This window comes from Scyliorhinus torazame, chromosome 29 (assembly GCF_047496885.1).
Source record: "Scyliorhinus torazame isolate Kashiwa2021f chromosome 29, sScyTor2.1, whole genome shotgun sequence".
Classification (NCBI taxonomy): domain Eukaryota; kingdom Metazoa; phylum Chordata; class Chondrichthyes; order Carcharhiniformes; family Scyliorhinidae; genus Scyliorhinus; species Scyliorhinus torazame.
The window spans coordinates 33,531,777-33,555,652 of record NC_092735.1 but is presented as its reverse complement, the minus strand read 5'-3'; the positions used below and the strand labels follow the sequence as shown (position 1 = coordinate 33,555,652).

At 48.8% G+C, this 23,876-nt stretch overlaps 1 protein-coding gene across 1 annotated transcript in view; it reads right to left on the bottom strand.

Annotated features, from left to right (window-relative positions):
• The window catches only part of tbc1d17 (TBC1 domain family, member 17), a 133,247-nt gene that overhangs the window by 97,820 nt on the left and 11,551 nt on the right, over positions 1 to 23,876 (bottom strand). Inside the window, exons 5-13 of the mRNA XM_072492372.1 lie at positions 21,204 to 21,414; positions 20,323 to 20,434; positions 18,894 to 19,067; positions 13,472 to 13,603; positions 10,785 to 10,888; positions 9,065 to 9,159; positions 7,314 to 7,430; positions 5,000 to 5,100; positions 2,845 to 2,944 (exon numbers count right to left, since the gene is read on the bottom strand). Of these exons, the coding sequence (XP_072348473.1) occupies positions 2,845 to 2,944; positions 5,000 to 5,100; positions 7,314 to 7,430; positions 9,065 to 9,159; positions 10,785 to 10,888; positions 13,472 to 13,603; positions 18,894 to 19,067; positions 20,323 to 20,434; positions 21,204 to 21,414 (1,146 nt within the window). The remainder of the gene's footprint in view (positions 1 to 2,844; positions 2,945 to 4,999; positions 5,101 to 7,313; positions 7,431 to 9,064; positions 9,160 to 10,784; positions 10,889 to 13,471; positions 13,604 to 18,893; positions 19,068 to 20,322; positions 20,435 to 21,203; positions 21,415 to 23,876) is intronic.

The following is a 23,876-nucleotide window of genomic DNA, read 5'->3' as shown; positions in this document are numbered from 1 at the left end:
GCGAGAGGGGGAGGGCGAGAAAGCGCGAGGGCGAGAAAGCACGAGAGGGAGAGGGCGAGAAAGCGCGTGAGGGAGAGGGCGAGAATGTGCGTGAGGGAGAGGGCGAGAAAGCGCGAGAGGGGGAGGACGAAAAACGCGAGAGGGGGAGAGCGAGAAAGCGCGAGAGAGGGAGTGGGCGAGCAAGCGTGAGAGGGAGTGGGCGAGAAAGCACGAGAGGGAGAGGGAGAGGAAGCACGAGAGGGAGAGGGAGAGGAAGCACGAGAGGGAGAGGGAGAGGAAGCACGAGAGGGAGCAGGAGAGAAAGCACGAGAGGGAGCAGGAGAGAAAGCACGAGAGGGAGCGGGAGAGAAAGCACGAGAGGGAGCGGGAGAGAAAGCACGAGAGGGAGCGGGAGAGAAAGCACGAGAGGGAGCGGGCGAGGAAGAGGGAGGGAGCGGGCGAGAAAGAGAGAGGGAGCGGGCGAGAAAGAGAGAGGGAGCGGGCGGTAATGAGAGAGAAAGCGGGAGAGAAAGCACGCGAGGCAGCCAGAGAGAAAAGCACGAGAGGGAGTGGGAGAGAAAGCACGAGAGGGAGCGGGCGAGAAAGAGAGGGAGCGGGCGAGAAAGAGAGAGGGAGCGGGCGAGAAAGCACGAGAGGGAGAGGGCGAGAAAGCGCGAGAGGGAGAGGGAGAGAAAGCACGAGAGGGAGAGGGAGACAAAGCACAAGAGGGAGGGGGAGCGGGCGATAAAGAGAGTGGAAGCCAAGACTGTAATAAGGTCATGAGCTGAGTGACCCTGGCGCAACCTAAACTAAGTGTCTGTGAGCCGGCTATTGCTAAGCAAGTGCTGCTTGACAGCGCTGTTGATGACCCCTTCCATCACTTTGCTGATGATGGAGAGTAGACTGATCGGCCAGTAATTGGCTGGGTTGGATTTGTCCTGTGTCCTGTGTACAGGACTCACCTGATAAATTTTCCACATTACCGGGTAGATGCCAGTGTTGTAGCTGTACTGGAACAGCTTGGTTAGGGGTGCGGCAAAGTCTGGAGCACAAGTCTTCAGTACTATTGCTGGGATATTGTCAGGGCCCACAGCCTTTGCAGTATCCAGTGCCTTCAGCCATTTCTTGATATCATGTGGGGTGAATCGTATTGGCTGAAGACTGACATCGGTGATGCTGGGAACCTCCAGAGGAGACCGAGATGGATCATCCACTCAGCACTTCTGGCTGAAAATTGTTGCGAATGCCTCAGTCTTATCTTTTGCACTGATGTGCTGGGCTCCTCCATCATTGAGGATGGGGATATTTGTGGAGCCTCCTCCTCCAGCGAGTTGTTTAATTGTCCATCACCATTCAAGACTGGATGTGGCACAACTGCAGAGCTTAGATCTGATTCATAGGTTCTGGAATCGCTTAGCTCGGTCTAACACTTGCCGTTTATGTTGTTTGGCACACAAGTAGCCCCGTGGTTGACACCTCAATTTCTGGTCTGCCTGATGTTGCTCCTGGCATGCTCTACTGCACTCTTCATTGAACCAGGGTTGACCCCCTGGCTGGGTGGTAATGGTAGAGTGGGGGATATGGCAGGCCATGAGGTTGCAGATTGTGGTTGATGATGATAATGGTCCACAGCGCCTCAGGGATGCCCAGTCTTGAGTTGCTAGATCTGTTCGAAGTCTATCCCACTTAGCACGGTGGTAGTGCCACATGACACGATGGAGGGTACCCTCAATGTGAAGACAGGACTTTGTCTCCACAAGGATTGTGTGGTGGTCACTCCTACTGATACTGTCAGGGACAGATGCATCTGCAGCAGGCAGGTTGGTGAGGATGAGGTCAAGTATGTTTTTCCCTTTTGTTGGTTCCCTCCCAACCGGTCCCAGTCCCCGTCTAGCAGCTATGTCCTTTAGGACTTGGCCAGCTTGGTCAGTAATGGGTATTACCGAGCCCCTCTTGGTGATGGATATTGAAATCCCCCACCTAGAGTACATTCTGTGCCCTTGCCACCCACAGTGCTTCCTCCAAGTGTTGTTCAACATGGAGGAGAACTGATTCATCAGCTGATGGTGGCCAGTATGTGGTAATCAGCAGGAGGTTTCCTTGCCCATGTTTAACCTGAAGCCATGAGACTTCATGGGGTCCGGAGTCGATGTTGAGGACTCCCAGGACAATTCCCTCGCGACTGTAGACCACTGTGCGCCACCTCTGCTGGGTCTATCCTGCCGGTGAGACAGGACATACCCATGGATGGTGATAGCGGTGTCTGGGACATTGTCTGTAAGGTATGATTCTGTGAGTATGACTATGTCAGGCTGTTGCTTGACTAGTCTGTGAGACAGCTCTCCCAACTTTGGCACGAGCCCTCAGATATTACTAAGGAGGACTTTACATGGTCGACAGGTCGTTTCCAGTGCCTAGTTCCTGTTTATTTCCTTTTTTATTAAACTTTGATACAACCGAGTGTCTCGCTCGGCCATTTCAGAGGGGCATTTAAGAGTCAACCACATTGCTGTTGATCTGGAGTCACATGTAGGCCAGACCGGGTAAGGACGGCAGATTTCCTAATGGGACATCAGTGAACTAGCTGAGTTTTAATTCCAGATGACTTTTAATTCCAGATATTCATTGGATTCAATTTCCATCATCTGCTGTGGCAGGATTTGAACCCAGGTCGCCAGAGTATTACCCTGGGCCTCTCGACCACCAGTCCAGTGACAATACCACTATGCCACCATCTCTCCCCATCATTGATCGAAGCAACAGCTGCAAAGTATTTCCAACAGCCACGTTACCTCTTTGAAGACACGGTATGGACAATCATTGGCGCAGAAAAGAGAGACTGGAGTGTCAGCTTAGCTCACTAACCGAGGAAATCGCAGAGGGCAGAATCCAGGACTCTCAGAAGCAGGGCCAACTTCTCCAGCTGCTCCTTCATGCTCTCTTGACTCTCCTCGAAGTTGCGGTGCTGTGACCAGAGGCAAGGGACAGACAGTTAACAATGTACCGCGACGGGCAGGGTTTACACAGCCAGAAACGCTCAGCCACAACCAGAGTTCAGATCATTTACTGAGAATTAGTATCTCACTTTATCAGGAGATACGCCTGAAAGCAACAGAATAGGCAGCAGGTCTGGCAGCAACTGTGGGAGAGAAGGAGTTCATGACTCTGATCGATGACCTATGTTCAGATCTAGGCTTAAAATCATCAAAATGAAGCATTAACACTGCCTCGCTCTGCACAACTGTTGCCAGACATGCTAGGCAGTTCCAGTATTTTCTGTTTTTAATTTCAGATTTTGAACGCCCACAATATTTTGCTCCTGAAGACAATTAGGTTAAAAAAAAAATCACCTATTATAGAGGCTTTATAGAGCCTCACCACACTGACTATTGAGCATTAGGTCTATTGCACACCAGCAACAGAGGTTTACATTTGTCCATTCTATACCTAATAAGAACAGAATAGAATCCTACCAAAAATATTGCAAATTACCTTTATACAGGAGTGCGTTAGAGGCTGGAATCTAATTGAAAGGTTCAGAGGACTTAAACAATTTTTTTGGTTTTTACATTGCCTGTATGTCTATTTAATTACCCTGAAGGGGTTAAATGTGAACGAATGAGAGAGCCCAAACCGTTTGTATGTTGGGATGCAAATATTGGATCCCCTATCTCGCATGCTCTCTGAGGGAGAGGGGCTTAAGCTCGATGGCATTCACTCAAGCAAGGCTAACAAGTGCAGAAAATAATCAAAAAGGTTAATGGAATAATCGCAATTATATCTCGAGGATTGGATATAAGGACACAGAAGTTATGCTGCAGCTATACAAAACCCTGGTTAGACCCCACTTGGGAGTCACCGTGAGCAGTTCTGGGCACCACACCTTAAGAAGGATATTTTGGCCTTGGAGGGAGGGCAACGTTGGTTTACTAAACTGTTACCGGGACTAAAGGGGTTAAGTTACGAGATGAGATTACACATGTTGGGCCTGTTTTCACCACAATTTAGAAGAAAATGGGGTGATCTGATCGAAATATTTAAGATATTAACAGAGAAAGACAGGGTAGGTAAAGATAAACTATTTCCACTGGGTGGAGATTTTAAAACTAGGCGGCACAGTCTAAAAATTAGGGCCAGACCGTTCAGGAGAGATGTTGGGAAGAACTTCTTCACTCAAAGGGTGGTAGAGGTTTGGAATTCTCTCCCACACACAGCAGCTGAAGCTGGAACAGTTGTTAAATTTAAATCGGAGATAGATTTTTGTTAAGCAAAGATATTAAGGGATACGGGCCCAAGGCCATGGAGTTAGGTTACAGATCAGCCACAATCTCATTGAATAGTGAGACAGGTTTGAGGGGCTGAATGGCTTACTCCTTTTCATATATTCCTAATCAGACGTGCACTGGTGGAATGTGCAGTACAACGGTCTGGAACATAGAAGGTAAATTGGGACTGACTGCAGTATCGCCCACACGGTGATGCAAGATAAGACATGATCCACACCTACTGATCAATCTAGTAGGACAGAGCTGTTTGCACAAGCATGGAAACGGCCCCTGGCTTGAACACTTTATTGTAATAGTTTTTGTAATTAATAAATACTTAGATACAGTTAACCTATTTAAGACTGTGAAGACTTCATTATGACTGAACGCTAACCACCACCCTACAGCACGTTTAGTCCAAGGTTCCGGCACGTATAAAGTTAATGTGGACCTGGGTACAGTACCGACGATAGTGATGTAAGCAAACACATTATCTGCACCTAGGGGTCAGTCTAGTGTTTGACAGAGGCGTTGGGGGTTAGTGCTGTACTCAATCCCACGTCAACCCTAAATGTGCCAGACCCTTGAACCACGGGTGCGGCCGACCCCATTTCGACATTGCAACGAGGGACTACACTTCAAAAGTACTTCATTGCTATCAAGCGCTTCAGGAGGTCCAAAGCTTGTGAAAGTTGCTACACAAATGCAAGTTCTTCCAGGTGAAGCAGAATATCCATGGCATGGAAGGTACTCACCACTTGCCCCATGAAGCCAGTGAAACACCAGAAGGAGTCGACTTCGTTCTGTGTAATGTACAGTATTGGGGAGAGGAGGTCACTCATTCCCTGAACATAGCCTGCACAACAAACACAACAGCAACTATTGGAAATGTTCAGCTTGCAGAGAGGGCGCAGAGGAGATTTAAGGATGAGGGAAACTTCAGTTACGTGGAGAATCTAGAGAAGGCTGGGGCTAATCAAGAGAAAATAATATTCTCAAGAAGTTTTGACCCAGTAAATAATGAGAAATGGTTTACGACAGAAGCGTCGGTAATCAAATTTCACAGACTTAAGATAATTGATGAAAGGACCGCAGGAGAGAGGAGAATATTTTTATGCAGTGATCTGGGTTCTTGGTTAAAAGTTTGGTGGAAGCGGATTCAAACTCTTTCAAAAAGGATATTAGATAAATACTTGAAAAGGATAAATGTGTCAGATCATGGGGAAAGAGCAGGGAGAGTGGGATGAATGGTCAGTTCTTTCAAAGAGCTGGCACAGATACAGTGGGTTGAAGGATCACATTCTCTGCGGTCAGCTTCTATGGAAACTAAACGGGCTACATGTCTGACTGGGCGGTATCGACGGGCTGCTCCTCTCATTGGTCTCTGCGGTCACCGTGTCAATCTACATTTCCACAGAATCCCTGCAGTGCAGAAGGAGGCCATTCGGCCCATCGGGTCTGCACCGATCCTCCGATTCCTGTAACCCCACCTAACCTGCACATCTTAATAATAATCTTTATTGTCACAAGTAGGCTTACGTTAAAACTGGAATGAGGTTACTGTGACAAGTCCCTAGTCGCCACATTCCGGCGGCTGTTCGGGTTCACAGAGGGAGAATTCAGAACGTTCAATTCACCGAACAGCACGTCTTTCGGGGCATCTTTGGACTGCGGGAGGAAATCGGAGCGCCCGGAGGAAACCCACGCAGACACGGGGAGAAAATGCAAATTCCACACAGTCACCCAAGGTCGGAATTGAACCCGGCTCCTGGTGCTGCGAGGCAGCGGTGCTAGCCACTGCGCTACCGTGCCGCCCTTGCATTTATATGATGCCTTTTAACTTGGCAAAAGCTTCACAAAAAGCCTGAAAATGTACAATGGAGATCACCTTGCATCAGGCAGATAGGGGAATGGGAGTTAGCACAAGATGGGAGTTTACTCAGGGGGGTTTGAACGGAAGTTGAGGGTCAAACAGCTCACTTGGGGCGGCACGGTGGCGCAGCGGTTAGCACTGCTGCCTCACGGCACCGAGGACCCATGTGGAGTTTGCACATTCTCCCCTTGTCGCAACGCAAAGATGTGCAAGGTAGGTGGATCGGCTAGGCTAAATTGCCCCTTAATTGGAAAAAAAAACTAATTGGGTACTCTAAATTTATTTTTAAAAGAGCTCACCAGAAGATTGACCTTGGATTCAGCTTGAACAAGAAACCAAGTGGGGGGATTAAAATGGTGCGAGGGAGGGTGCAGAGCCTTTGATCAGAAGCCGAGGAGGTTTTGAACTTGCAGAGAATGTTCGAGTGGGTAAAGTGGTCAAGCTACCCGGAGAGCTGAGCGTCCAATAAAGTTGTTGCCACTGGGCAGAATGTAGCAGGGGGATGGGATGTGTAAGGATGAGATGATCATGTGGGAGAGGTGTGGGAAAGTCATGATTAGTGGGCTGAGACAGCAAGAAAGTGAAATTAAGGGAGAGACAGTGTTGCGTCAATTATCAGTGAAGAGGTTTGAACAGACCCATGGCGCTATACAAACCTTATTTTTTCTTGCTTTCAAACTAATTTGAAGATTAAAGTGGGTAATAAATGTCCAATATTCTCCTGGTCAGCCTTCAAAATGTTGACCTTCCACAAACTTAAGTTCATCCAAAATGTTACTGCCCATATTATAGATTCCACCAAATCTCAGTCACCCATCACCCACTGTTATCACCAACGTACATTGGTTCCCAAGCCGCCAATGTCTCAAGTTCAAAGTCCTTTGCGTTCCAACCAATTGTGCTTGCTCAAATTCCTTTGCTTCGCCATTGGAGGCCACCCCTTTCAGTGTCTCCACCCAAGGCTCTTGAATTCCCTCCTTAAACCTCTCCTCAAGAGCCACCTCTTTAACCTAGCTCTTGGTCAACTTTTGTGATATCTGGCTCAGTGGTCATTTTAATTATGCTCCTGTGTAGCGCCTTGGGGCTCTTGATCATTGTAAAGGAGCTGTACAAATGCAAGTTGTTGTAACTCGGAGCCACTGGATGGCCGCTGTCAGCAACCGGCGTGCGCGAGGAGACTGAGAGCAGGAACTTACCCAGATCGAAGTTGTACATGCAATAGGTCATCAACACGTCGTTCAGCAGCACCAGGCCTGGATTGTTGTTCCCCTCGTAGAACTTGTTGCTGCGGTCGGTCCTGCTGACGTCCCGTTCTGAGGGCGAGAAGCAATTTCAGCATTCAGTCTTCCAAAGTAATCCTGAATGTTTAGCCTGGCCCCCAGACCGGATTTCCAGATCATGCCGAATTCCAGGTCTCAACCCCAGGGTGGAAGCTGGGTTTCTGCAATGGGCCTGGTGCGCACAGACACCTCGGTGATTGCGAGGTTCTGACTCATGGCACTCAAAGGCAACTAGATCTCCTTCTCAGATTGGGACCTGCCTTCTCCAATCAAACTGACTGGGGTGTGCTGTGGCTGGAGGCCATGATGGGGGTACGTGAGAGCTATGATCTAGGAACCCAATTTATAGCATCTGGGGTGTATAGAGATGCTAAACCAACGGCTAATTGATTGTAGGCCTCTTTAAGAGTTTTGCAAGGTACACTCAGGTTGCACACTTAACATTTAAAGCATTGAATATGTCTCATATAACACACGTGTATTGTGCTGGATGTCACTTTCATAAGTAGTCTCATGATATGCATCTGTGATGAATGTAAGGAATTGGTATATATTGTATTATGTTTGTTGCAGTATTGTTTAAAAGCCTGGGTTAGGGTAAGCATATATCTGCTGCGGTAATTCTTATTTAAATGCTGGTTTAAAAGGACAGACTTTGTGACTGCAAAAGCTGCAATTAAGATGTCGTAAAAGTGAGATAATCATTCTTTTAAGCAATGCTTACATTGATAAGGAGAGGACTAATGGGATTTTATGATTTTTGAGGAGTAGATAATCAGAGGCATTGAGTTAAGTAGGTCATGTGATTGGAGTGGGTTGAAGATAATGTAATTAATGGGAGGAGCAGGCAGTTAGTTGTCGGTTAGTTTCTGAAAGCTGGGCGTTTGCAGATTCAGCATTGATCTGACAGAGATCTGCAGGCTGTTAACTGAAAGGATCTCTCTCTCTTTTCAAGCAGTCTTTCAAAGGCCTCTCTATCCAGGAAACGGCAAGTAATCCTGTGTTTGCTAACGTTATTTAAAAGTGGGTTGGCACTCATACTTGAATAATTTCAACCTGCATTTTATAGAATCAGAGAATGGTTACAACACCAAAAGAGGCCATTCATCCCATTGAGCAAATGCTGGCTCTCTGCAAAAGAAACTTAGCTAGTCCCACACTGAAGCCCTTTCCCTAAAGCCCCGAAAATACTTTTTTCTTCACTTACTTATTCAATTCCCTCTTCAAAGCCATGGTTGAGTTTGCCTCCACCTTCCTGGAGTGCACTCCAGATCTTAACCACTTGCTGTGTAAAATTGTTCCCCCTCATGCTACCTTTGGTTCTTTTGCTAATCATCTTGCTTGCTGTCCTCTGGGTCTCTACTAACGGGAACAGTTGTCCTCTCTGTGTACTCTATCTGAATTCCTCATGAACACCTCTTATCAAATTTAACCTCAACCGTCTCTTTTCCAAGAACATGTCCATTACTGGACGAAAGGCTGAAATCGTCCCTCCCCTTACCAGCATCTAATTCCGAATTGCATCCTGTTACGAAGCGGTGAGATTTGGTGCCATGGCTGTACCGGGGGGCCATTGACAGGCAGTGCTGTCAAGCGACTCACCAATTGGAAAGTTCTGGAGTAGACCTCCGACTGCTGCAGATTGATTTAAAAGCCCACCAACTCACCAATCAGACTCTTGTACGCTCGCAGCAACGAATTCCGACGTTCCTGATCCTCAGTCACCGACTTCCATTGCAGTTTCATCCGGAAATACTCATCCCTAAAGAACGAACCCAAGCCAATTAGCGAAGTACAGAATCTCACGCGGTGTAGGGAATGGAATGAAAAAGATTTCCTCAAGGTGCCGGGAGTTTGAAACTTGCAGGTGCAGCTCACTTAGCCTGGCCGGAATAGGACACGTGAGGATAACTCGTCAAAACGAATCACCAGAGTGACGGTAAGGGAAGGATCATCAATGCAGGTCAGAAATACCACAGGTTAGGGCAGCACGGTGGTGCAGTGGTTAGCACTGCTGCCTCATGGCGGCGAGGACCCGGGTTCCATCCCGGCCCCGGGTCACTGTCCGTGTGGAGTTTGCACATTCTCCCCGTGTTTGCGTGGGTTTCACCCCCACAACCCAAAGATGTGCAGGCTAGGTGGATTGCTCACGTTAAATTGCCCCTTTAATTGGAGTAAAATGAATTGGGTACCCTAAATTTATTTTTAAAAAGAAATAACACAGGTTAGATAGAAGGTGAAGGTGAACTATTATAACACAAGGGCTCGCAGTTCGATTCAAGGCAATAGACTCTCTATTCTTTCAAAGTCAGCGTTCTGCCAGCACATCCTCTGCACGTGCACCACCAGCCCCACCCAGCATTCTTCAGCTTTCTGGGCAAACTTTTAAAATTCCCATCGCTGCTTTTTAATCCCTCCAAGGCCTCACCCCTCCCTTAATGTGTAATCTCCCCCAGGTCGAGAACCCCATCAGCTTCTCGACACTCCTCTCTAGCCTCTTGCACATGCCTCATTTTCTTCACCCCTCCATTGACAGCTGTGCCATCAGCTGCTTAGTTCCCAAGCTCTGAAATTCTCACCCCACGCTTCTCAGACTCTCCCTTCTCTCAAAAACTACAGCTGGCCCAGTTTTGGTCACCTGGCCTAACCAGTCCACCCATAGCTCGGCATCAGATTTTGTTGGAATACTTCACAGCTCCTGGGACCCAGGTTCGATTCCTGGCTTCGGTCACTGCCTGTGTGGCGCTTGCAAGTTCTCCCCGTGTCTGCGTAGGTTTCCTCCAGGTGCCCCGGTTTCCTCCCACAGTCCAAAGATGTGCGCGTTAGGTGGATTGGCCACGATGAATTGCCCTTAGTGTCCAAAAAGGTTAGGTGGGGTTACGGGGATAGGGTGGAGGTGTGGGCTCAAGTAGGGTGCTTTTTCCAGGGGCTGGTGCAGACTCAATGGGCCGAATGGCCTCCTTCTGCACTGTAAATTCTATGATTCTTGTGACGCGCCTTCTGTCAGTTTAACTATGTTGAATGCAAATCATTGTTGTCAAACCAACAAATGTGTGTTAATTTGTTCTAATCTCAGGCGCTTGATGCTGTGGATTCACAACGGCCCAGAACTTGACAAGCCCCCCCCCCCCCACTTCTTTATGCTCCATGTAGGATCTTCACAGTCAACGGAGAATTAGAGTAAACTCTCATCCCATGAATGTGGACTCAAATTAAACTCAGTTCTATACTGTCAACCAAATTCCCCACCCACAAATTCTCTCACCCCTCCAATTAACTGGAGCATCTATAAGCATACACTTCGGCACCTGGCCAAGAGTTGGAACATTCATATATTGGTAATAATTACTTCCCCCCCCCCTTCAGCGTAACTGGATTAATCCTTACGTCTTTTGCTTCACCACAGTTTTGCGTTCCTCGGCTGTGCTGTCCCAGGGGTAGTATCCCAGCAGGAATTTCCAGACTTCCCGACGGATGCTGTGGCACAGTCCCTGGCAGGGGAGATTAAAGGAGCAGTGAATAAATCAACCAGACTTTTGTAAGGGATTGTGGCAGGAGATTTGAGAAAACTGGCAAAAGATGCTGGATGGAGAGGGGGAGAATTTGTTTTTAATGCAGCAAGCTGTTGGGATCTTGAATGCGCCGCCTGAAAGGAGAGTGGAAACAGATTCAACACTTGATGTCAAATCAGAATTAGATAAATAGGACAGAGAACTGCAGAGCTACAGGGAGGGGGAATAGCCCCGGGGGGGGGGGGGGGGGGGGGGGGGGGGGGGGGGAGAAAAGAAGAGAGAGAGAGAGAGAGAGAGAGAGAGAGAAAAGAGGTCCAACTGGGTACTTCTTTCCAATTGGCGGGTCAAATGGCCCCCTTTGGTGCTTTATCATTCCCAGGACTTAGTTGTGACCATTGTTCCTAAACGACCAACAGCGGAATGTAAAATGTGACGTGGAAAGGACAGGGGCACCTCAATTACTCGCCTGTGGAGGATTAAGCATCCCACACCATTTTACCATCCATTAGAAGAGGGCCCAGAGTGAATGTGGCAGCAATAGAAGATTCCAGAAAGGCAGGAATGAAAGAATCTGCATTTACATAGTGCCGGTCACATCTTCAGTAGGTCCCAAAACACTTTACAGCCAATGAAGCCCTTTTTGAAGTGAAGTTGGGGGTCACTGTTGAAATGTTGCAGCCGATTTATGGACAGCAATGAGATAAATACCAGATCATTTGTTTTGCCGGTTTGGTTGATATTTAAGCTAATTGACAAGGGGCAATGGAAAGGCGAAGTTGTCACTGTATACATTTAGGCGGAATGGCCGTCTTCTGTGCTGCATGATCGGAACATTTTCTGCACAAATCCAGCAATGGGGCTCAAACCCACAGCCAGAGGAGAACAAACTCCCTGTCCCACAGCGCTGAGGTCACACTCCTTCTTTCCCATTCTGAATCATGACATCAAACGGTTTGTATTTGGATTGGATTTGTTTATTGTCACGTGTACCGAGGTACAGTGAAAAGTATTTTTCTGCGAGCAGCTCAACAGATCATTAAGTACATGGGAAGAAAATAAAATAAAATAAAATACATAATAGGGCAACACAGGGTACACAATGTAACTACATAACACCGGCATCGGGTGAAGCATACAGGGTGTAGTGTTAATGAGGTCAGTTCAAAAGAGGGTTGTTTAGGAGTCTGGTGACAGCGGGGAAGAGGCTGTTTTTGAGTCTGGTATTTTATTGATTCGCTGGACATTACTTCTCAATTTAAATCCTGCCCTGATCTTTTGCGCCCCATGGAGAGGGATGTTGATTGGGCAAGCTGAAAACTTTCTGGTATATTATCTATATCAAACACTCCCAGGACAAGTCCAGCACGGGGTTAGATACAGAGTAAAGCTCCCTCCACACTGTTCCCATCAAACACTCCCAGGACAGGGACAGCATGGGGTCAGATACAGAGTAAAGCTCCCTTTATACTGTCCCCAGCAAACACTCCCAGGACAGGTACAGAAGAGGGTTAGATACAGAGTAAAGCTCCCTCTACACTGTCCCCATCAAACACTCCCAGGACAGGTACAGCACGGGGGGTTAGATACAGAGTAAAGCTCCCTCTACACTGTCCCCATCAAACACTCCCAGGACAGGTACAGTACGGGGTTAGATGCAGAGTAAAGCTCCCTCTACACTGTCCCCATCAAACACTCCCAGGACAGGTACAGCAGGCGGGGTTAGATACAGAGTAAAGCTCCCTTTACACTGTCCCCAGCAAACACTCCCAGGACAGGTACAGAACAGGGTTAGATACAGAGTAAAGCTCCTTCTACACTGTCCCCATCAAACACTCCCAGGACAGGTACAGCACGGGGTTAGATGCAGAGTAAAGCTCCCTCTACACTGTCCCCATCAAACACTCCCAGGACAGGTACAGAACAGGGTTAGATACAGAGTAAAGCTCCCTCTACAATGACCCCATCAAACACTCCCAGGACAGGTACAGCAGGGGGAGTTAGATACAGAGTAAAGCTCCCCCTACACTGTCCCCATCAAACACTCCCAGGACAGGTACAGAACAGGGTTAGATACAGAGTAAAGCTCCCTCTACAATGACCCCATCAAACACTCCCAGGACAGGTACAGCAGGGGGGGTTAGATACAGAGGTACGATCCCCCACACAGGATTACCGGGCAGAGATCAGGACACTGATGATCCCGGTCTCTATATTCACCCATTTGAGGCCTATTATGGTGAAAGAACAGCACAAACAAATTTCTACTTTGAATCATCCTCCTATCATCTCCCACTTATTAGGGAACAATACCACATTCATCTGCTTAGGTGAACACCCTTTCATGAAGCCACAGAACTACCGTTGCTGCTCTTTATAATCCGGTCTGCTCCTCTTAACTCAATGTTCCCAATAATTCGATTTAAAAATAACGCTGAATTCCTGCTTTGCTGTTATGTTACCAAGTTACGGGGTAATTTGGATTTCCAGATCTACAGTAATTCACCATGACGACACGAAAAGCTTTCAAAATGAATATATAATCCAATGAATGAATTCACCTACCCCTTTGAAAATCTTTTTCTTCAATTCTTCCACATTTTGAACTCTGCCTTCTGGGTCCAGATGTTTTTCCCACTCTGTTGCTGTCAGTGTCTCCTGCCTCTGTACAATGGGCCTCTGACCCAGATCCGCTTGCTGCAAAGGTGGTCAGAAAGATTACTAAAGAGTGGGGAAGAGTATGGGAAATCTGTGCTTAAACATTTAAATCAAATGAAGGCTGCCATCGGGACATTTCCGCTTAATCCCCGTCCGTTCCATATTGCATTGAGTGTAATGTACAGAAACAGCCCATTCGGCCCATCTAGTTAACCCTGGTGTTTATGCTCCACACAAGCTCCTTCCACCTCCCCATCTTGCTTTATCAACATGTTCTTCTAATCCTTTCACTTTCATGTGTTTATCTAGATTACCTTAAATGCAACTATTCTATTCACCTCAACGACAGCCTGTGGTAGTTCTCACCATTCTGCATGAAGAAATCTCTGCTGGATTTCCTACTGCATCTTATATTCATGACCACCTATTTCTGGCCTTCTTCCTTTGTAGAAACATCTTTCTCCATGTCTATCCTATCAAACCCCTTCATCAAGTCTCCTCTCATACTTCTCTTCCATAGAGAAAAGAGCTGCCCCCTGTTCAGGCTTCCTGGTAGTTATAACCTCCCAGCTCTGGTAACCCTCCTCTTTGGCCTTTATAACAGAGAGGCTAGCACAATCCTTCGGTGGTGCCACACCTAGAAGATGAGTTGACAGGCTGCTCTACCTCAAAGGGCATCATGGCCAAGCCCAATCGGGAGAAACTTCTTTACTCAGTGGTGAGAATTTGAAACTTACTCGCATGAAGATTAATTGGGGCAAATGGCAGAGAGGGTCGATAAAGATATGATGGAGAAAGGAATTGAATGTCACGTCGATGGGGTTAGATGAAAAAGCACGGCAGGAGGCTCGTGTGGAGAATAAATGCCAGCAGGGCCCTGTTGGTCTGAATGGTCTAGTTCTGTGCTGTCAATTCTATGCGAGGTTACCTTGGCTGTAAAATTCCTCGCGCAGCACGATAAAGTCCTGCCCTGGGGACTGTGGCATCCATCTGCTCCCAGGTTGCCTCTCGGCAGCAGTTTTAACGCACAAACCACTGGGGCAAAAGGGGACTGAGCGACACAGATAAATGCATCGGAAGCACAGTCGCCCTCCCAGCACTTTCCCTACTGTCGGTGGCCAGTAGACTGCAGCTCTGCAGTCTCAGCTCGCAGCTGCTGGAGAGCCAAAGGGAAATCTGACAGCTCAGCATGATCTCGCCACCCACAACCGATGCTCAGTCGGACACTAGCTGGGTTAGGATGGAGTGGAAGGGGAGGGAGGGAATGCAGTATCTCAGTACAGCAATTTACTGCGCATTGTCTATTTATGAAAGAAATATTAGTCCACACCATTCTTCATCACTATGAACAATTATCTAACTCATTGTAAATTTGCTATATAAATTGTAAACTGAAACTTGTTACCTTATTAAAACACAAGATCCTTCTGCTTCACGTGTGCTCTAACCACAAAGTCAGGAAATAGCCTCCGCTGTGGCTCAGTGGAGCTCTCCGTTCCCAGGGCTCAGTTTTCAATGATGTGGGTCGTTGATTGGGGTGCAGAGCTGCAGTCAGGTTCCCCGCAAAGCCCCACTTGTGCTGATTTGCTGCACAAATGCCTTGCCCAATGTGGAAATAGTTACGGGTGGCCATGGATTAGCTTTCCAATGAATCCCTACAGTGCAGAAGGAGGCCATTCGTCCCATCGAGTCTGCACCAACACTCGGAAAGAGCACCCTACCCAGGCCCAGTCCCCTGCCCTATCCCGTAACCGGACTTAACGTGCACATCTCTGGACTCAAGGGGCAATTTTGACACGGCCAACCCACTTAACCTGTCGCACCACTCATCAATACCCTATAAAAGCCAAGGAAGCCAATGATCCCAAAGGCAAACCAAATTTAGCAAGCTCCGACCTTAAGAATCTCGGTCTCACCACATCTAAAACAGTCAGCAAAACAAGATCCGGAGGTGATTAGACAGGGTGGATACTTAGAGGATGTTTCATCTTGCAGGGGAGTCCAGAACGAGGGGACACAGTTTAAAAATTAGGGATCTCCCATTTAAGAAAGGCGTGAAGGAGAATTTCTTCTCAGAGGGTTGTTAGTCTTTGGATATATTCAACAGATTTTTCCGATAAGGGAGTTCAGGGTTATGGGGCGGTAGACAGGAAAGCAGAGTTGAGATTGCAATTGGGTCTGCCGTGATCTTGCTGAATGATGGAGCAGGCGCTAGGGGGGCCAAATGGCCTATTCCTTTTTGTTTAATTTAGAGTGCCCAATTCATTTTTTCCAATAAAGGGGCAATTTAGCGTGGCCAATCCACCTACCCTGCACATCTTTGTGTTGTGGGGGAGAAACCCATGCAAACGGGGAGAATGTGCAAACTTCGCACGGACAGTGACCTAGAGCAGAGATCAAACCTGGGACCTCGGCGCCGTGAGGCAACAGTGCTAACAACTGCGCCACCGTGCTGCCCACAAATGGCCCACTCTTCTTTTAAAAAAATATTTTTATTCAAATTTTTAACATATTTTCAACAACCCCACCCCCCCTTACAGAAATAACAAAAAACAAAGAACACATAAATAAACATCTTGTAGCTATGTCACGTATTCCCCCAATATACAAGCCCCCCATTAAAAGATAATAAACACAGTAGTAAACACCAAGTACCCTCCCCCCCCCCCCCCGGGTTGCTGCTGCTGCTGACCACCTCCTAACACTCGACTAGAAAGTTTAGGAACGGTTGCCACCGTCTGAAGAACCCTTGCACAGATCCTCTTAAGGCAAATTTTACCCTCTCCAATTTAATGAACCCTGCCATGTCGCTGATCCAGGCTTCCACGCTCGGGGGCCTCGCATCCTTCCACTGTAGCAGAATCCTCCGCCGGGACGCAAAGGCCAGAATACCAGCCTCTTTCGCCTCCTGCACTCCCGGCTCGTCCGATACCCCAAATAGTGCGAGCCCCCAACTCGGCTTAACCCGGGTGTTTACCACCTTAGACACCGTCCTCGCAACGCCCCTCCAGAACCCATCCAGCGCTGGGCACGCCCAGAACATGTGGGCATGATTTGCTGGGCTCCCCGAACACCTCACACACCTGTCTTCCACTCCAAAAAACCGACTCAGCCTTGCCCCCATCATGTGCGCCATGTGCAGAACCTTAAATTGTATCAGGCTAAGCCTGGCGCAAGAGGAGGAAGAATCTACCCTACCCAGGGCATCCGCCCACGTACCCTCGTCTATCTCCTCCCCCAGCTCCTCCTCCCATTTACCTTTCAGCTCCTCCACCGAGGCCTCCTCCTCCTCCTGCATCTCCTGGTAGGTCGCCGAGACCATGCCTTCTCCAACCCACACCCCCGAGAGCACCCTATCCTGGATCCTACGTGCTGGCAGCAGCGGAAATCCCCTCACCTGCCGTCTTATAAACGCCCTTACCTGCATGTACCTGAAGGCATTTCCCGGGGAGCCCAAATTTTTCCTCCAGCGCCCCAAGGTTCGCAAACGTCCCATCTATAAACAGGTCCCCCATCCTTCTAATACCTGCCCTGTGCCAGCTCAGGTACGCCCCATCCATTCTCCCCGGGACAAACCGATGGTTCTCTCGGATCGGGGGCCACACCGAAACCTCTGCCTCCCCCCGTGGCGTCTCCACTGCCCCAAAATTGAGGGTCGCCGCCACCACTGGACTCGTGGTGTACTTTGTCGCCGGGAGTGGCAGCGGTGCCATCACCAGCGCTCTCAGTCTCGTGCCCACACAGGACGCCATCACCAGCCTCTTCCACGCCGCCCCCTCCCACTCCATTACCCACATGCGTATCATCGCCACATTGGCAGCCCAGTCGTACCCACACAGATTAGGCAACACTAGCCCTCCTCTGTCCCTGCTCCGTTCCAGAAACACCCTTCACACCCTCGGGGTCTTTTTCGCCCATACAAACCCTATGATGCTCCTGCTGACCCGCTTAAAAAAGGCCTTATGGATCAGGATGGGGAGGCACTGGAATATAAAAAGGAACCTCGGGAGCACCGTCATCTTCACCGACTGTACCCTACCCGCCAGGGAGAGTGGCAGCATATCCCACCTTTTAAACTCCTCCTCCATCTGCTCCACCAGCCTCGTCAAGTTGAGCTTGTGTAGGGCCCCCCAGCTCCTGGCCACCTGGATCCCTAGGTACCGAAAACTCCTTTCCACCCTCTTCAGTGGAAGCTCGGCTATCCCCCTTCCCTGGTCCCCTGGGTGTATCACGAATAGCTCACTCTTCCCCATGTTGAGCTTATACCCGGAAAAGTCTCCAAACCCCCTGAGAATCCGCATCACCTCCGGCATCCCCCCCCACCGGGTCCGCCACATACAGTAACAGGTCGTCTGCATACAACGGAACCCAGTGTCCCCCCCCCCCGTCCCCCCCCCCGCCCCGGAACACCCCCCTCCAGTTCCTGGACTCCCTCAAAGCCATTGCCAAAGGTTCAATTGCCAACGCAAATAGCAGGGAGGATAGGGGGCACCCCTGCCTCGTCCCCTGGTACAGCCGAAAGTATTCCGACCTCCTCCGATTTGTGACCACACTCGCCACCGGGGCTTCGTACAGTAACCTAACCCAACTAACGAACTCCTCCCCGAACCTCCACAACACTTCCCACAGGTACCCCCACTCCACCCTATCGAAGGCCTTCTCCGCATCCATAGCCGCCACTATCTCCGCTTCCCCCTCCACTGCAGGCATCATGATTACATTTAGGAGCCTCCGCACATTGGTGTTTAGCTGCCTTCCCTTCACGAAACCCGTCTGGTCCTCGTGGATCACCCCCGGAACACAGTCCCCAATTCTGGTAGCTAACAGCTTCGCATCCACGTTGAGGAGCGAGATTGGCCTATACTACGACCCGCACTGTAAAGGGTCCTTGTCCCGCTTGAAGATCAGTGAGATCAGCGCCCTGGACATCGTTGGGGATAGGGCCCCCCCCTCCCTCGCCTCATTGAAAGTCCTCATTAGTAGTGGGCCCAACAGGTCCATATACTTCCTGTAAAATTCCACCGGGAACCCATCTGGCCCCGGTGCCTTCCCCGCCTGCTTACTCCCCAGCCCCTTAGTCAGCTCCTCCAGCCCTACCGGTGCCCCAAGCCCAGCCACCTGCCCCTCCTCTACCCTCGGGTACCTCAGCCGGTCCAGAAAACGACGCATCCCCCCCCCCCCTCCTCCATCGGGGTGTATTTGCAAACTCTGGCACAGAGCATCTTAATGGGAGTGATTTTCTGAAGTATCTCTCTCTGCTCCCTCACCATCTTGCGAAGTACATCCATCAATCGGTAATTCCCTGACCATGCAGGGGCTGGACACTTACACAGGTGATGACTTCGAAGCCCGGCTCATCCTGCTGCTCCAAGTCCAGACCGCTGGCCATCTCGCGCAGTGGACGGTGGCAGGAACCATCCTGGGGCCGCAGAGCTCCGCGCAGGAAGTTGGTCACTTTGGAGAAGCTGCCGAAAGTGGCAGCGTAAGGGTCTTGTATAAAACGCTGGGTAATGGGGGAAGGGGAGGGGAAAGAGAAAAAAAAAAAGAGCAACTCTCAATAACATACAGCAAAAGACAAGGCCAGGCAGCACACTGTGCCTGTGCAAGCTCTTTGCAGAGTTATCCAATTCATTCCACTCCCCTGCTCTTTTCCTCATAGTCCTGTAAATTATTCGCCTTCAAGCACTGATCCTGTTTCCTTTTGGAAGGTATTATTGGATATTCCATCGCCCTTTCAGGGAGCTTAAAAAAAAATGTTCCCAAGCACCTCCAACACTTTTGCCAATTGTCGTAAATCAGTGTCCTCTGGTTACTGACTCTCTTTTACTCTATTAAAACCCTTCCATGATTTTGAACACCTCTATCAAATCTCTTTCTCTGCTTGAAAGGAGAACCTCTGTTTCTCCAGTCTCTCTACACAGCTGAAGCTCCCCATTCCTTTTAAAAAAATTAATAATCTGTTACAAGTAGGCTTACATTAACACTGCAATGAAGTTACTGTGAGAATCCCCGAGTCGCTACATTCTTACGCCTGTTCGGGTACACGGAGGGAGAATTCAGAATGTCCAATTCACCTAACAGCACGTCTTTCGGGACTTGTGGGACGGAAGCGGAGTACCCCGGAAGGAACCCACGCAGTCACGGGGAGAACGTGCAGACACCGCACAGACAGCGACCCAAGCCAGGAATCGAACCGGGGTGCCTGGCGCTGTGAAGCAACAGTGCCAACCACTGTGCTACCGTGCCGCCCTCCTGGTAGTATTCTAGTAAATCTCTTCCCCACCCTCTAAAGCTTTTGACATCCGTCCTAATGTCAGGAATATTGAGTTCCAAATTAAGTTGCCCCTCTTAAAGCCAGGCCTCGGTCATCACCAACATCGCAGAGTCCCGTGACAACTTGTGCCTGTGGCTCACCAAACCTATTTGCCACATGTTCACATTGTTTCATTCCAAACCCCTCATACACTGCCTCACATATGCCCGTCTGATCTCTCTAACCTGTTTTACTCCTGACCTGGGAATGTCTGATGTTGATACCGGATCCACAAAATAGGAACAGTTCTTTCTGAGCAGTAATAGCATCACCGTGATAAGCAATAGATTTCACCATAAATGGTTTCATTTCAATAGCAGCACTGTGCACATGCAACACTGGTGGACCCAATCCACAAATACAAGAATGTTGGAGAGCATTTACCAATATCTCATTAAACAGATATTGATTCAACCAACCAAAAGAGAGAAAAAAATTAACTCACAGACACCAAATCTGAAGAATGCTCATCGAATAGCTGCAACTCATCGAAGGATTGGGACAAGGCATGAGAATCGTGAGAGTAGACCAGATAAAGGCGAGGATCCTTCTTGGAGCTGCCAACAACACAGAATCACTAACTACCTTCGTAAAACCATTCACAGTGACTGCTGGTAAAAACTTTAGAACACGTTACTGACTGTGGGACTGCACGGTCTACAATGAAACCCAGCATTTCCCGTGAACTCTTTACAGCAATCCCCTTCATCCATGGGAATGGCGCTGGGGCAATTGTGAGCGGCACGGCAGCAGTGGTTAGCATTGTTGCTACACAGCTCCAGGGTCCCAGGTTCGATTCCTGGCTTGGGTCACCATCTGTGCGAAGTTTGCACGTTCTCCCAGTGTCTGCGTGGGTTTCCTCCGGGTGATCCGGTTTCCCCCCACAGTCCAAAGAAGTGCAGGTTAGGTGGATTGGTCATGCTAAATTGCCCTTCGTGTCCAAAGGGGTTGGGTAGGGCTGTTGGGTTGCAGGCATGGGGCGGAGGTGTGGGCTTAAGTGGGGTGCTCTTTCCAAGGGCCGGTGCAAACTCAATGGGCCGAATGGCCTTCTTCTGCACTGTAAATTCTAGGATTCTCTCCCTATCCCTAGCCCATTGCTCGATTTGGTGTTGTGGTGGTGGTGGGGGGGTTGGCAATGACTATAGCACAAACTACGATAAAAACAGAAGGTTCAACGAATATAAGGAAACAGCTTGTACCGCAGACATTACAATAAGATTTTACCACCAGGTTGATTCCTGCTTTTACACCCAGAGCACAAGGCGCAGCAACTTTGCTATGACAACCGCAAGGGCAGGTGGTGCAAGGGAGGCGTTATATACTCACGTGGCCAGCACTATGTATTTACACAGACACTTGAGTAAGGCTCTGGTGCCACCGTCGTGGAAGTGAAGAGCCGGGAAGGAGGTGCCGTCTTTGCTGATGAAGATAAGGTACGACCAGCCCAGGCCGGGCTTGTTTTTCCGGATGGATTTAAGTTCGGACAGACTGAGAGAGAATGCCCACTTGCTGTGCGCTCCGGAGCACTCGGTGGCAGCTGAGGGACAGACAAAAAGCAAACCACACTCAGCAAAGGATGGCTCATCTAACAGATACCAGGTAAGCATTCAGCCCATCAAGTTAGCTCCTGCACAGAGAACAAGTATTATTTTTGGTCAATATGTTTTGCCTTCTCTTTTGAAGAGATAGCAGGCGAATCACACAAGTGGTCTTCCTTCATCAAAGAACCTAAGCAGGAACTGTTCGCAGGCTATTTGACCACACGGACCTCACTGCTTTGACTATTCCCACTCTAACCCATCCCTCTTATGCACATGGGTCAATAAAGTGCGATTAGCCGCAGTTCCAACTCCTGAATTTGGTCCAGGGAGAAAACAAAAATCACACTCAACCACGGGTGATTCAGCAAACAGAACACAGCAAAGATAAAGAAAAGGAGCCAGTGTGTGACCCAGCTGCTCAACAGAATACGTCTAACAGGAATCAACCCTTTTAAAAGCAACTCCACCAATCCCCACAGGTGTGTCGCACAGGTAGCCGTCCTTCATGCAAGAACCCAAATAAGAATTCATTGTATGCCATTCGACAACACTTTAAAATAAATTAATTCTAAGTTTTCCAATTAAGGGGCAATTTAGCCTGGCTAATCCACCTAACTTGCACATCTTTGGGTTGTGGGGGTGAAACCCACGCAAACACAGGCAGAATGTGCGAACTCCACACGGACAGTGACCCAGGGCCGGGATCGAACCCGCGCCGTGAGGCAGCAGTGCCAATTACTGCGTCACCGTGTCATTCGGCAACATGCAGCCTCAGATCTGATCTAGTTCTCTGATATATATGGCCTTCTGGGTCACTGGAATGGTGGCTAATTTTATTGGCATAGGGATCTAGAAGGCCTGTTGGATTCAATTACACACCCTCCCTCGACAATTGTATAGATTCTTTCCTTTAATTAATGTACATCCAATTTATAACGACTTGAGTTAATGTGTGAGAATCTTTGAAACCTCTGGCGGACGTGGTGAGGTAACTGATTGAAAATGATCGATTTATTTTGTGGAGTCATGGCGCAGTGGGTATCATCCAAAATTGGAGCCTCTACCACCACTATCCATAGCTCCAGACTCCAGCCTTCATGGAAAGGTGGATGAGCCACAGCTCCTCAGAGTTGACTGGCAAGGATCAGGCTGGCACCAACAGCGCGGGCGGCGTTCAATCCCCGTTTGGGCTGTGGTGGATTCTGGACCTGCCCCCTTGCGGTGGAGATGACAGCGCTGTGGATCAGACTTTCGGGCAGAGAACTGAAGGAGAAGAGTTTCTTATTTAACCGGGGCCAATGTTTACACCCTGTACGCAGTCAGTCTACAACCTGCGTTTACAACCTACAACACACATCAACCTTACGATGAATAGATTGCTCTGGGAATTACATCTTTCCCGAGTCTGCCTTCCTTCTGCCTGTAAAACAAACAAAAGCACTGCCCTCAGTAAAAGACGGAGACATAACTTTTACATGTGGGATAAGATTCCCTGGCCTCCCCGTGGCTTGTTTCTTGGCAGTGGGAGGCAGCTCACCGATGGCCAGTGGCGGGATCTCTGGTCCCTGCCACTGTAAAGGTATTTCCCATTTAATCCACCCACTCCACGGGGAGTCCCCTTGCAGGGGTGCACCATCACCGGGAAAGGAAGGTCCCACCAGCACGAACAGCACGATGTCCGTTCTAACGTGGCTTTAAGAAGCAGTCAGTTTCTAATGGGCACTCACGACATTACAAACTGCTCTTAATCTCATTCAGAGAAATCAGGGGATTTCACACTCTGCGGGGAGATTTAATATAGTTGTTTATAATCATGAAGGGTTTTGATGAAGCAAAATGAGGAGAAATTGTTTCCACTGGTGGACTGACAACCAGGGGAAGCAGTTTTAAGATAATGGGCAAAAGAGGAAATGGGGACTTGATTTTTTTAAATGCAGATCAAATGTAATGATCTGGTATGATCTATCCAAAAGGGCAGTGGAAGCAGTTCATAGAATTTAGAGTGCAGAAGGAGGTCATTTGGCCCATCGGGTCCGCACTGGCCCTTGGAAAGAGCACCCTACTTAAGCCCACACCTCCATCCTATCCCAGTAACCCCACCTAATCTTTTTGGTCACTAAGGGCAATTTATCATGGCCAATCCACCTAACCTGCACATCTTTTGGACTGTGGGAGGAAACCGGTGCACCCGGAGGAAACCCACGCAAGACACGGTGACCCAAGCTGGGAATCGAACCTGGGACCCTGGAGCTGTTAAGCAACTGTGCTAACCACTGTGCTACCGTGCCACCCTACTGATCCAATGATAATAATCAGAAGGGAATTGAATAAATACTCAAAAGGGGAGAAAACTGCAGAGGTGCAGGGAAAGACAAACTGGATAAGTCTTTGCAAAGAGCCAGCACAAGTTTGATGGACAGAATAGCCTCGTCTTTGTTGTAACAACCTATGACGCGGC